Genomic DNA, 12,923 nt, shown 5'->3' on the forward strand with positions numbered 1-12,923 from the left:
TTCATTTACATTATTATGTGTTTGTTAATTCTCCCTGATTTATAATATTCAAATGCACCACCATTTATTTATTCATTCCTCACTTTTCAGTTTGGGGTAGTTATGAGCGATGCTGCTATGAAATTTTTGTACGTGTCTCCTGGTGTATATAAGCCTGCATTACTTTTGAGTATATATCTAAGAGTGGAATTGCTTGGTCACAGAGCTTAAACTTTAGTAGATAACTGCCAGCACTTTTTCAAAGTAATTCACCAATTTACACTCCCATTAGGAGGTTATGAGACTTTCTCTGTCCTATTCTTTGTCAACACTTGATATTGTCAGACTTTAAAATTTTTGCCAATCTGATGATGTGTAGTGATATCTGTTTGGTTTTAATTCGCATTTTCCCACTTATAGTAAGGTTGAGTGCCATTTCATATGTTGATTAGCTACTTGGATTTCCTTGTCTCCAAAGTGCCTATTGAAGTCTTTTGCCTATTGTCTGTTGTGTTGCCTGCCTTCCTTTCATTGATCTCTAGGAATTCTTTCTGTATTCTCAATATTAATCCTTTGTCAGTTATATATGTTGCAGATATCATCTCCTACTTTTAGATTGTCATTCTTTTGATGACCAAAATTTCTTAATTTAGATGGAGTCAGATTTATTAATAGTTTCTTTTATGGCTTTTACTTTTTGTATCTTATCTAAGAAATCCTTTCATACCCAAGGTCATGAATATATTCTATATTCCCTTATAAATTTATCTTTCAAATTTAGATCTTTAATCTCTCTGAAATTTATTTTTGTGAAGAGTGTGAAGTAGGGGTCTCTGCATCTTTTTTTTTTTTAAAGATTTTATTTTTTTCCTTTTTCTCCCCAAAGCCCCCCGGTACATAGTTGTATATTCTTTGTTGTGGGTCCTTCTAGTTGTGGCATGTGGGATGCTGCCTCAGCGTGGTTTGATGCGCAGTGTCATGTCCGCGCCCAGGATTCGAACCAACGAAACACTGGGCCGCCTGCAGCGGAGCGCGCGAACTTAACCACTCGGCCACGGGGCCAGCCCCTCTCTGCATCTTTTTATCACGTAATATATTGTGGGTATCTTTCTGATCAACACATAATGATTTACCTCATTGTTTTTGACAGCTGTACAATTGCCCAATTTGCTTTTGGTGAAAAGTCTTTTATTTCTATTTATTTGTCAATACAAATACTTCTATAATTAATATTCTTGTACATATATCTGTGAGTATCCATGCTAGTATTTTATACCAGAGATTTCTTCAAGTGAGATTACTGGGTTGAAAGGTGCACACATTTAAATTTTTGATAGGTACTACCAAATTGTATTTTACTTCCATTAACAGTGATAAGGATCCTGATTTATCCCATTCTTGATAATATCTATAAATCAGTTTAATATTTGCCAGTTTACTTTCTATATGACATTTGAAAACTGCTGGACTAGGGAGGAATGAAATTCTGTTTGACGCTGACACTGGTGTCATCTTCAGAGATAAATGACCAGGTCCCCAACAGCCCCATCTCCCTCCACTTTGATAAGCAATGCTGTTCTAAAATCTAAGCATTTGCTTAACCCTTTCTAGTATTAGGAGAATTGTGTCCTGCTTTTCTTCCTTTTCCTATTTCCCCACAAATTGACATTGAGTAGAAGGGGCTGAGATGTGTGCTTATCCTGGTCTTCATTTCACCTCTCTTGTCTATTCTCAACCCCTGTTTCATCCCTGTGCTTCACTCCACACAGGGACTCTGTTTTAGGAAGGTCATTCTTTTGAAACTTACTGGTTTTCTTCACATTGCCCTTGAAATGATCACAGGGACACTGCTTCTGTGGCAGCCCAGGCACCGTCATGAGTTTTCTTTTAGGGGCTCTCAGGAGCCAATCTGAAATAATGAGATTATTGCTTAGATGGGAGTGTTAGTATATTTGCGAGTAGAGAGTAGGGCAGGGCTTCACTTGCCATCTTCCTTGCCTTCTTGTTCCTGTTTCCTACTGCAGTGGGGTGGGGAAAAGAGTCAACACAGAGCAGTGGAGGTATCCAGTTATGGGAGTCCCAGGACTTCTGAGTTGTTTTGCCTGAGCTGTATTGGCAAGAATTTGGTGGCAGGTTTGGAGGGGGCATCAGGATATGATTAGGGAGACCAGAAGATGAGGAATAAGATCTAGGTGTCTGCCTTTAGTGGCTGCTTACCTCGGGCAAGCATTTTGCCTCTCTGATTTCAGTCTCACCTGTGAGTAAAATAAGGTTGAGGATAAGATCCAGGAAGCTTTTGGAAGGCAGTCCTGAGTTCTTGGAGGAAAGGGTCTGGGGGAGGGGGCAGCCAGAGATGCAGCCAGGTCTCCCTTGACCTTGGAGGAGTCCAGCTCTTGCCTGAGACTCAGGAAGGAAGCAAGCATTGGTGTTGCATGTGGTGGGCTGGTGGAGAGGCGAATGAGTGAGATCAGCTCAGATAACATCTCACCTGGTCTCAGAGGGAGTCAGGGGAGAGAGTTGGGATCATGATAGTGCATTGCTGTTGTTGATGCTGAGTTACTGACCTTTGCACTCACATTCTTGGCCACCTGCCTGGAGCCATCTCCCAGAAGCCTGGTGTCGGTCCCTGTGGCCTTTGGCGACCCCTGTGGGAAGGAAACAGATCACTTCCAGGCACTGGAAAGGGAAAGGGCCAACAGAAATGGTCCCCCAGCTTTGGGCTACCCAGGTCAATGCAGTTCCATTTCTCTTCCTTTTTTGCTCAGGGATCTGGGGTACTTAAAGAGAGGAGTATTTTAAATGGATAAGGAATTGAGGTTTAAATCCGGCCTAGAGAAAAGCTTAGCTGGAGGTAGGTGGAGAAAGAATGGCTTAGGGATGGAAAAGAGGACAAAAGGTGGGGATCAGTCAAGACTTTACACCGCCCTCCCTTCCCCAACACACACATTAAAATCCTCATGATTTAAGGAATGAGAGCAGGGAGCAGATTATCCCATAAACCAGTCAGGGTCTTCACCTGACCTCCAAGTTTGCTTTGTTTGAATCCATAATCTCAGTTCAAGTATAAGAGGATGGTATTTAGCTTTGTTCCTCTGGGACAAATCCATTCCTCTTTTGGCCTCTATTCAAGTCTGTCATATCACCTAATGCTGTCTTATTCCCATTTTAGGATACCTAAAATATTTTATGACAATCAAGGATGGTGGTATATAGACTTGAGATTCTGGAGGTAGAATGGGGCCCAGATGATGCTTCCTCTGTATAGTAGTTTCTGATATTCCCTGTCAGCCTTCACGTGGTTCCTCATTGTATTTGAATGCAGCTCTGTTATTGCACAGTTAGAGTTTGTTGCTTGAAATCTGTTGTGGACTGAATTGCGTCCCCCCAAAATTCATGTTGAAGCCCAGTACCTCAGAATGACAGTATTTGGAGACAGGAGCTTTAAAGAGATGATTGAGTTAAAATGAGGCTGTTATTGTGGGCCCTGGTCCAGTCTGACCAGAGTCCTTATAAGAAGAAGAGATTTGGACACACAAAGAGACACCAGGGACACCAGGGACATACGTGGACAGAGGAAAGACCATGTGAGGGTATAGCAAGAAGGTGGCCATCTGCAAGCCAAGGAGAGAGGCCTCAGAAGAAATCAAATTTACCAACACCTTTATTTTGGACATCTGGCCTCCAGAACTGTGAGAAAATAAATTTCTGTTGTTTAAGCCACCTAGCCTTTGGTATTTTGTTATGGCAGCCTTGGCAAATGAAAAATCTTTCTCTCTCTTTAGACTCTGAATCAGTGGCTCAGTAGTCATTCAGCTCCATGGTTCCCGACCCATGGTAGGCACTTGGTAAATGTTTGTTCAATAAGTGTGTGGACAAGTTGTCTAGAGAGGGCCCTCAGAGATCATCTGGTTCAATCCAGGTCTCCTATTTCCCAGACTCGTGCCCTTTCTACCACACAGATGGAGGGTGTTGCATCATTTCCCTGAGAGCTGGTTTCCAAATGTTCTCTTGTGCTGTTTTGAGTGCTGTTAAAGTAATTTAAGCAGACATCCGTAGCCCCTGCCATCCCAACTGTTCTAATAGTTCACTCTCACCTGACCTCTACTCCTAGTTCCAGAGGAAAGCCACAGAATGTTAGAGCCAGAAGGAATCTTGGATATTGTTTAGTTGAATCCCTTCATTGAGAAGTTTTTTTCATTTTAAATGTAATATAATTATATTAGGGAAAATTTGGAAAGTACAAATAAAGAAATCTTTACTCTTACTAACTGTTGGTATTTTGGCATGTTTCTTGCACATTGCTTTCTGTATATAGTGATAACCATAGCATGTGACCAATTTTCTTTTTGTTCATTTTATAAACTTGTTGCTATGTCGTCTTCATTACAGACATTTTTAATGACTGCAAAACACTCCCATCAAGTATTTGTGCTCCATATTATTTAACTTTTCTCCCATTGCTGAACATTTAGATTGTTTTACTTTTGCATATTGATAAATTTCTTTGTGCTTGTAACTGTTTTCCAAATGTTGGATTAATTGTCTTGGGCAAGATTTCCCAAAGTGGAATTAGTGGGTCAAAAGTTAACAGCTTTGTGTTTCTTGATATCATTACCAAATTGCTTTTAAAAGGGTTTTACTAGTTAACTAAATCAGTATCTCTTTTTTTACGGATGGGGAAACTGATGCCCAGAAAGAGCAAATGAAATGCTCTAGTTCACAAGGGTAGTGGTGACACATCTGGAGCTAAAACCCAGGTCTTAGATTCTTAGTCTGTTTTTCTTTCTGCAGTTCTGATAACTGACAATGAAGCTTCAGGTTACTATAGTCTAATGTCTCCCAACCCTCAGACATTTATGGACACCTTTATGACTTTTGCTATAGCTTGTACCACCTTTACTATTATTTAGTTCATACTTTTTCTTTAATAAATTTAATTTACAAAACAGCCTCATCATATGCAATATTATCTGCGAGATTCAGATTTGATATATGCTTAGTTTTTTTCTAATATGCATTCAAATAAACATATAAGTATTAAAGTAAAAGCTAATTTATGTTCTACCTAAAATCAAACTTGGAAGATACTGATAGAGTGGAAGAAGCATGGATGTTGTATGTAGACAGACTTGGGCTCAACTACTTGTTCTGTCACTTAACTCTGTAGTCTTGGACAAGTCACTTAACTTCTTTGATCTTTGATTCTCTGATTTGTAAAATGAGGATAATAGTATCCACCTTGCAGAGTTAGGAATTAATGAGCTACTGTGGGTGCCCGGTGCTTAATGCCCAAGTAGGTGTTCAGTACCTGATGGTTACTGTGGTTATTTTTGTGGACTTCTAGTTTTTTCCCAAAGAGACTGTCTATGCTGAAATGTTAGGCTTGTTGCTTTCTACTGACTTGTATGTGTAAAGAAGTTACTTCCACTTGTTGGGACTTGCAGTAGATCCAATCACTACTTTGACTTCCCAGTTCCACTACATATTAGCTTTGTGATTTTGGACAAGTTGCTTAACTTTTCTGTGCCTCATTTACCTAATTTGTAAAATGGGTCTAATAATGGCACATTGGTGTGTGTATGAACACATCTGTTTCCTAGCTCTGTCCACTAGAGAGCTTAGATGCAATGCCAGCCAGAGCAATGGGCAATACCTAGTGCTATGGTTTGTGAATACCATCCTCCCATGAAAGGAATCAGGGTTCCTTGGAGAATGGCTGATTCTAGGGCTGAGGCAGGAAATTTTATACAAGATGAGCCTGAAACATCTTGTGGTGTCAGAAAGTCAGGAACTGCTAAACAAATGATATGCAAGAAGACACAGAAGCCAACGTGAAGGAACTCTCGATGGCCAATTTTGGGGCAACATGAGCAACACAATAAATAATGATAGCAATGGATTATAATCCACAAATATTCATGAGTCTTTACTTATGTAAATAAATAATTGAATAAATAAGTAAGTAGGAGACAAGGAACAACTCTTTCTTAGAAAAGAATCCCAACTAATGAATGCAGAAGGAATGATGGAAATAGAAAATCATCATTTGGCTAATACCATAGTAATACTTGTTGTAGGCAAGACTCTCCAATGAATTTAAAAAGTAATGGGCAAAAGTATGATGAGAAGAAACAGGCTATTTGCATAGTCTCAGAGTATCGCTCTACAAGATACTTATTAATTACAATGGGAAAAATAGTAATTTTACAGTAGAGAAACCTGGCAGACAGCACTTAACCAAGTGTTCAAAGTTAACATCACTGGTAATGAGAGTTATTGATATCATGGGTTTTCTGATGGCATGCTCCAAGAAGGCACACATCACTTCTGTGGTATTTTTGCCAAAAATGTATAATCTGAACTTAGTCATGAGGAAACATCAGACAAAACCAAATTGAGGGACATTCTACAAAATAACTGACTAGTACTCTTCAAAAGTGTCAAGGTGATGAAAGACAAGAAGGCTGAGAAACTACCCTAGATTGGAGGAGACCAAGGAGACATGCTAACTTTATTCAGTGTAGGATCCTGGATTGGATTCTGGACCAGAGAAAGGACATTAATGGGATGATCAGCAATATGTGAATATTTGTGCATTAGTTAATAGTATTGTATCAATCCTAATTTCCTGGTTTTGATAATCGTATTCTGATTATGTAAGATGTTATTTGAAAAAACTGAATGAAGGATATGTTGGAACTCTGATTATATTACAACATTTTTTAAGTCTGTAAAATGAAAAGCTAAAAATAGAAGAACACATTAGATTTCTGTGAGGACAGAATGAGGTAATATGCATGAAGTGCTTAGAACAATACCTGCCACATAGGATAGCTTAACACGTCAGCTATTATTATAAGTAATCTTATAATTAATAAGTAATATTATAAGGAGTAATCTATTATTATAAGTAATTTGTTTCCTAATGTTCTCGTATATTCTCATCTATTTTTTCCCCTCTCTCCGGTGAAAAGCATATTGAGCATGTATGTAGTTATTTTAAGAGATAAAATTAGATCCGATTTTATTTTGGGGGTAGGTAGGGGGTGTCATTTCCTCTAGCCAGACTTCCTCAGGTGTTGCAGGAATTGAGCCAGCACCTCCCATCCCATGTGGTTTGTAATCGCACCACTCGGTGGCGCAGCACACTTTCCCTAGTCCATTGCCCTTGCGCTCTAGGAGCTACTTAGAAATTCTACTTAGTCCATTTATTGAAGCCTTACTAGGTGCACATCATAGATCATTTAATCTTCACACAATTGTATGTGCTAAGTGGTATTTTATTCATTTTAAGACGATGAAACTGAGGATCCAAAAAGTTAAACAACTTTCCCAGGGTTGTAAAGTAAGAGGCAGAGCCAGGATCTGGATCTCAGTTCCCCTGACTTCGAGGCTGAGTCTAAAGGTCTAGGTAAGTCTAAGTGTTTAGCCAGGTTTGAGAACTGTTGATATGGAGCAGTGGTTGTCAACTGGGGAGTGGTTCCCTCTCCAGGGGACATTTGACAACGTCTGGAGGTATTTTTGGTTCTCTTAACTGGGGGTAGGGGTGTGGAGAGGCTGCTACTGGCATCCAGTGGGTAGAGGTCACATGGTTGCAGCTAAACATCTTACCATGCACAGAACAGCACCCTACAACAAAGAATTATCCAGCCCCAAGTAAAGCTGCTGTTAAAGCCAGGTGTAGTGTTTTCCAAGGGCAACATTTTGAACTTAGTAACATGAGGATTTGTTCTTTCACTTAGCAAATATTTACTGAGTGCTGTGCTGGATAATGTGAGGGATATGGAAACAATACACCAGATTGTGCCACCAAGGAGATTACAGTGTAGAAGGGCAGGGGGTGGAGTTAGGAGAGGCACGGCAACACCTTCAGTCTAAGGCAGAATATGATAAGTGCAGAGAAAGAGTCAAGCTAGGGCTAAGCTTGTTCACTAGAAGGAAAGCTCACATATGGTCATGGGAGGAATCAAGGGAGGCTGTGGGGAGGAGGTGGTCTTTGGGCTGGGTGTATGAACAAAGTAGAGGTGGTGGGAAAGCACAAGACCTGTTCAGAGAATAGCCAACAGTCTGGTTTAGGTGGAATGTAGAGAGCACTGATTAGTGAGTGGAGGGGGTGGACTGGAAAGACAGATTGTGGTTAGAACTTTGAATCCAGGCTGAGGACTCTAGCCTTGGTGTCTGTCATAGTAATAGAACAGCCTTCCCTTCCAGAAGGGTGGTCTAGGTCCTAGGGCTGTGGGGCCCAGCAGCTTCCAGAGAGCTCTCTCTACAAGGAAGGGGAAGTTTGAAATTGGGGTGGAGTATGGTGAACTTCTGATTTTAAGCACCAGGTTGATGGTGAGTATGTGACAAAGCTGTTTCACCTCATAGTAGCCCTTGGGCAGATGGTTCTGTCAAGTAGAACCATACATGGGGATGAGCTCTTCTGCATGGTGATTCTGCTAAGGGCTGGGCCACTTGAGCTGTAGTGAAACTGGAGGCCATTCAACACCCCTAACCCAAGATCTGTTTCCCAAAATGTGAGCTATTACAACTGAGCTTGGTATGGCTAAAGCTTCAAATATGGATACTATCTGGTGATAGAATTTTTCTAGTTTGTTACTTCATCATTAAATAGTGTTAAAAGTTGTTGGTGGCATGTCTGGTGCACTATAAGTAATATAAGCAAGGACTTATCTTCTACAATGGGACAATTGCCTTCCACACCTTTACACCACCACCACCATGAAGGTTGGCCTGGGGGATATTCATTACTTTTCTGGAAGAGAGACTAGGGGGAAGGTAAGGGAGCAAATATTTGTTGGGCTAGTATTTTATTTTTGCCAGCTACAGTTTCAAACATTTTCATATACACCATCTCATTTAACTCTCACAACACTTTGGTGTTAGTACAGTTTTTTCCTTTTTGTAAATGAGGAAACGAACCCTGATAGGCTAACTTGTCCTGAATCCCTGTAGCTAAAAGGGGTTACATTTCAATCCATGTTTTTTCCATGTTTTCTCCCCCTTGCTCCCTTTTGTAGAAAATTTATCTCACTTACCTGGATTTGGGCTGCTAGAGACCACAGACATCAGCATTAGGGGCAGCAACAGAAGGAGGGAAGAGACTAGAACTTTCATGGTGACTGTTGGTGCTGCTCTAAGTCGCTTGAAGAGGGTGTGGAAGGTTCCCGGGTTGAGGCTGCCCACTTCTTGGGATGGCTCAGACCTGAATACTTGGCTTGGCAGTCTGCACTTTAATCCCAGGCCAGTGTTCCCATTAGAGGGGAGAAAAGAGAAGTGACGCTGGCCTTATTAGATAACAGGTTGGACCATGTGCTTTACAGGAATCTGGAAGGTGAAACTGACCAAACAACAGAGGTGAAGCATTCTTAAGAACATAAGAAGGTGACTGATAACCTGGCAGCAATACTTGTTTCCTCCCCTCCTTCTTCCCGCCTCCCTAACCCCCAATGTATTGTGGTTTCTTCCCCAAATCTTTTTCTCGTTTGAATTTCCTTATGCCTTTCAGTGACACCTTCTAGCTTAATATCTGGCCAGAAAGTGAGTATAAGCATTGGCAGAAGAGAGGATGACATGGTCTGTTTTTGCTCTGTCCTCCCCACTCCCATCCTTGGCAGGGTATTGGCAATAGTAGTGTTGTTGTTTGGGAAGTGACCCTGTCCTCATTGTAGACAATTTCCTCCAATTCTGTGGCCACATGAGGTGGGAATCAGAGAGGATCAAGGAGGAGAGGCTGTTCTCTCTTGCCCAAAACACTGCCCCTGGAGCAGTGGGTCGCACAAGGCCTCCTTGTTCATCAGGAAGGTGGCTGTGGCTTAGTTGCTCCAGCCTATAGGACAGGGAACTGGGTTGGTGGAAGATCTCCAGTGCTTCAGGTCCAACAAGTAGGAGCCACATGAGGGAAGGAGCCTTTTATGGTGTTTGCCCAGCCTGCTGGGCTCTTGGCTCCAGACCCTGTTTGGAAACAGCCCAAGGTAAAAGAAGGAGGTAATACGACTTGGAGTGCCCATTAAGGTCACAGAACATCAGCACTTCCTAAACCTGACTCCTAGTCCAGAGACTTTAGGAAACAAGCTCAAAGGAAGAGGAGAGGTGGGCTTGAGTGCTGGGTGATATTTGTGGGGACCGAGGGCATGGGTAACAAGGAGGTCCTCCCCAGCAGCCTGCAGGCAGGAGTGAGAACAGGTGGTGTGACTTTGTTTCACCTAAGAGGGGGGAAGAGGCAAGGCATGAATCATGCCCTTTTTGATTTTTGTTTGATCCTTCTTACCCTCTCAATTTTCACGTTATCCCTGCCTGTTGTCAGGTTGGGAGGTGATTGTAGACTTTGCTACCACAAAGTTTGTAAAGCATGCAGGGGGCCAGGCACTGTGTTCAACAGTGGAGATTGTCCTCGAGTTGAAGGCTTGGGCTTGGTCTGAGCTTGATCTGATACCAATCAATAATGTGGCTTCTTTCTGGAAAATCTAACAATGTACTCTGTCCTTAGGAGGCTCAAGAGTAACAGGGGAGATGACATACTTTTCATAAAATCTTGAGATATAAGTGGAACCAAATTTCAGAAGTGACAGGAGTTCACCATGGAGTCAGAGTAGCTCAAGGGTCTCTGGGTCAGTGCAACTTGGGCTGGGACTTGCTGGTGGGGTAGGTTTGGGTTGGTGGAGGGCAGATGAGAGGGCCATGCAGAGAAGGAGCATGGAGCTAGTTGGGGGGATCTTTGATGGCAGGGGCTGGCTTTTGTTCTTTTTGTGTTCCTGAACTTACATAGGGCCTGGCACTTGGGGAGTACTCTAAATGTTTGTTGAATGGAATGATGTTTTTGTAACACTTTAACTAGGCCTGATGTGTTAGAAAGCATGAGGAAGTGCATTCCTTTAACAGAAAGAAGATTTTACTGGTAAATGATCACGCATACACATGGAACCTGATGGAGGTGCTTTACTTGTCCCATTTGAGTTGCCATCAGTCCCCTCCGGGGCTGCTCAGGACCAGGGAGCTCCTCCTCAGACTTTCTCCAGGTGCTGCAGTCTGTTTACTCCTCTGCTCTCCCCAGGTCCCTGCTCCCAGTCTGTTTCCTTTGTCTGGTTTTCCCCTCCATGGGCTTGGGGTGGGGTGTCGGGTTCTGTGTATCATGGGTGGGGACTTTGGGTCTCTCAGGTCCATTGATATAATACAGCTCCAAGACAAACAGACTTTTCTCTTGTTAATATTGACAAATACTTAGAGCCCATTTCCAGAACATTATTTGTGCCAGCACAGTCTCTCTGAATTACAAGGACTCTCCATCCAGGAAGGAGGTAAGGGGAAAGAGGGGAGAAAATATTATTCGGCCAGTTATTTTATTTCCCCACTCTACAGTGTACTTAGCAGACATTCAGAAATATTTGTTGATCGATTCCATGATTTATATTGCTCTAATAATCATTTATTCATACATGCATTCAGTGAACATTTGGGCATCTAAGGTGTGCCTGGTATTTGCCAAGTGGTGGCTCCTGAGAGGAGCAAGGGGTGATGCTGCTTCTGAGGAGCTCTCACTATACACATAGACCCATGGAAATCTAGTCCAACTGCTCATTTTACAGAAGTGGAGATGAAAGTGTAGGAAGTTACATGATTTGTTCAACATCACACAGTCAGTTAGCCTCAAAGCCACAGGACTAAAAGTCAAGTTTCCTGACTTGCTAGAATTTCTGTTAGTGTGCAGCTGCCTGGCTGTTGCATGTGCACATGTGGTGAGCGCTAATAGAGAGAGGACATGCAGAATGAAATGGGAGCCTCCAACACCTTGGATTAGCCAGAAGGAAATGTCCAATCCAACCATGACTGCAAAAGGACCATCTGGACATTTGCATTCTCTCTGTCTTTTTTTTCACTTTAAGCTTGACATGAGGAAAATTGTGTACAGAAAACCAAAAGTGGAAGATTTTCACAGGGTTGGTGAGATGGGCCAAAATAGTCTGTATTTACTTCTATCATGTTGTTCCTCACTGAATTGTAATGGGGTGGCTTTGCATTGAATTCCCCCACAACCTAGAGCTCAGTGAGGGCGGGGACCAGGTGTTCCTAAACCTCTCTATCTGGATGTGGGCAAGTCTGAGAGGGGAGGTTAGGATTAGGAAAAGGGCACAGATGAAGTGAAAATGAAAACGTTCTGTGTTTTGTTTTGTTTTTTCCTGTGAAGTGACAGAGTTAAGGTGAGTCTGAACAATTTGGAGAAGTGTCTCGAACTTTAATCTGCTTACGGATCACCTGAGGATCTTGTTTAAATACAGATCTGATTCCTCTGGTGGGGCCTGAGATTCTGCATTTCTCATAAGCTTTTGGACGATTCCTTGCTGCTGATTGGTGGACCACACTTTGAGTAGCAAAGGTTTAGAGGTCATTTAGAGATTCTTGCTTCACTTGATTTATGGATGAAGAGAAAATGAAGTCCAGAGAGAGAATGTGACTTGCCTGACATAGCCATGACTTTATCATGTAACTTTTTACGTTTAAACCCTACCTTCTGACTCTTAGTCCAGTTCTTGCTCCACTATATTATGTGGCCCCCTTTACTGTTGTTAGTGGCATCTCTGTAGCTTAGGAACCCAGAACTCCCATTTTCCCCCATCCCCTTTGGTCTTTGTTCAAAGGTGTCACTTTTTGTTTACTCCCTTATTCAAAACCTCCAGTGGCTCTTCTGTAACCACAAGATCAAGTTCAAATATCTCTGTCTGTTTTTCATGGCTGTACAACACAAGGTCCCACGTTAGCAAGCTTACCCAACTGCCCTGTATCTTAACCCTGTCTTCTGCTGTGGCATCCCTACCCCTTCCTGTTGCCTAAACATGCTGTGTTCAGTCCTCTCTCAGTGGTACTGGTACTGGTGTGGGCTTTGAGGTTAGACATAGTTACTTTCTAATCTCAGATCCGCCACTGACCTAGGCAAGTTACTTCAC

At 42.1% G+C, this 12,923-nt stretch overlaps 1 protein-coding gene across 1 annotated transcript in view; it reads right to left on the bottom strand.

The window, feature by feature from the left end:
* The window catches only part of CXCL17 (C-X-C motif chemokine ligand 17), a 39,744-nt gene that overhangs the window by 1,340 nt on the left and 25,481 nt on the right, over nt 1-12,923 (bottom strand). The window contains exons 4-6 of the mRNA XM_070558010.1: nt 9,021-9,322; nt 2,544-2,624; nt 1,787-1,888 (exon numbers count right to left, since the gene is read on the bottom strand). Of these exons, the coding sequence (XP_070414111.1) occupies nt 1,787-1,888; nt 2,544-2,624; nt 9,021-9,099 (262 nt within the window). The 5' untranslated portion in view covers nt 9,100-9,322. The remainder of the gene's footprint in view (nt 1-1,786; nt 1,889-2,543; nt 2,625-9,020; nt 9,323-12,923) is intronic.

The sequence above is a fragment of the Equus przewalskii genome, chromosome 9 (assembly GCF_037783145.1).
Source record: "Equus przewalskii isolate Varuska chromosome 9, EquPr2, whole genome shotgun sequence".
NCBI lineage: Eukaryota > Metazoa > Chordata > Mammalia > Perissodactyla > Equidae > Equus > Equus przewalskii.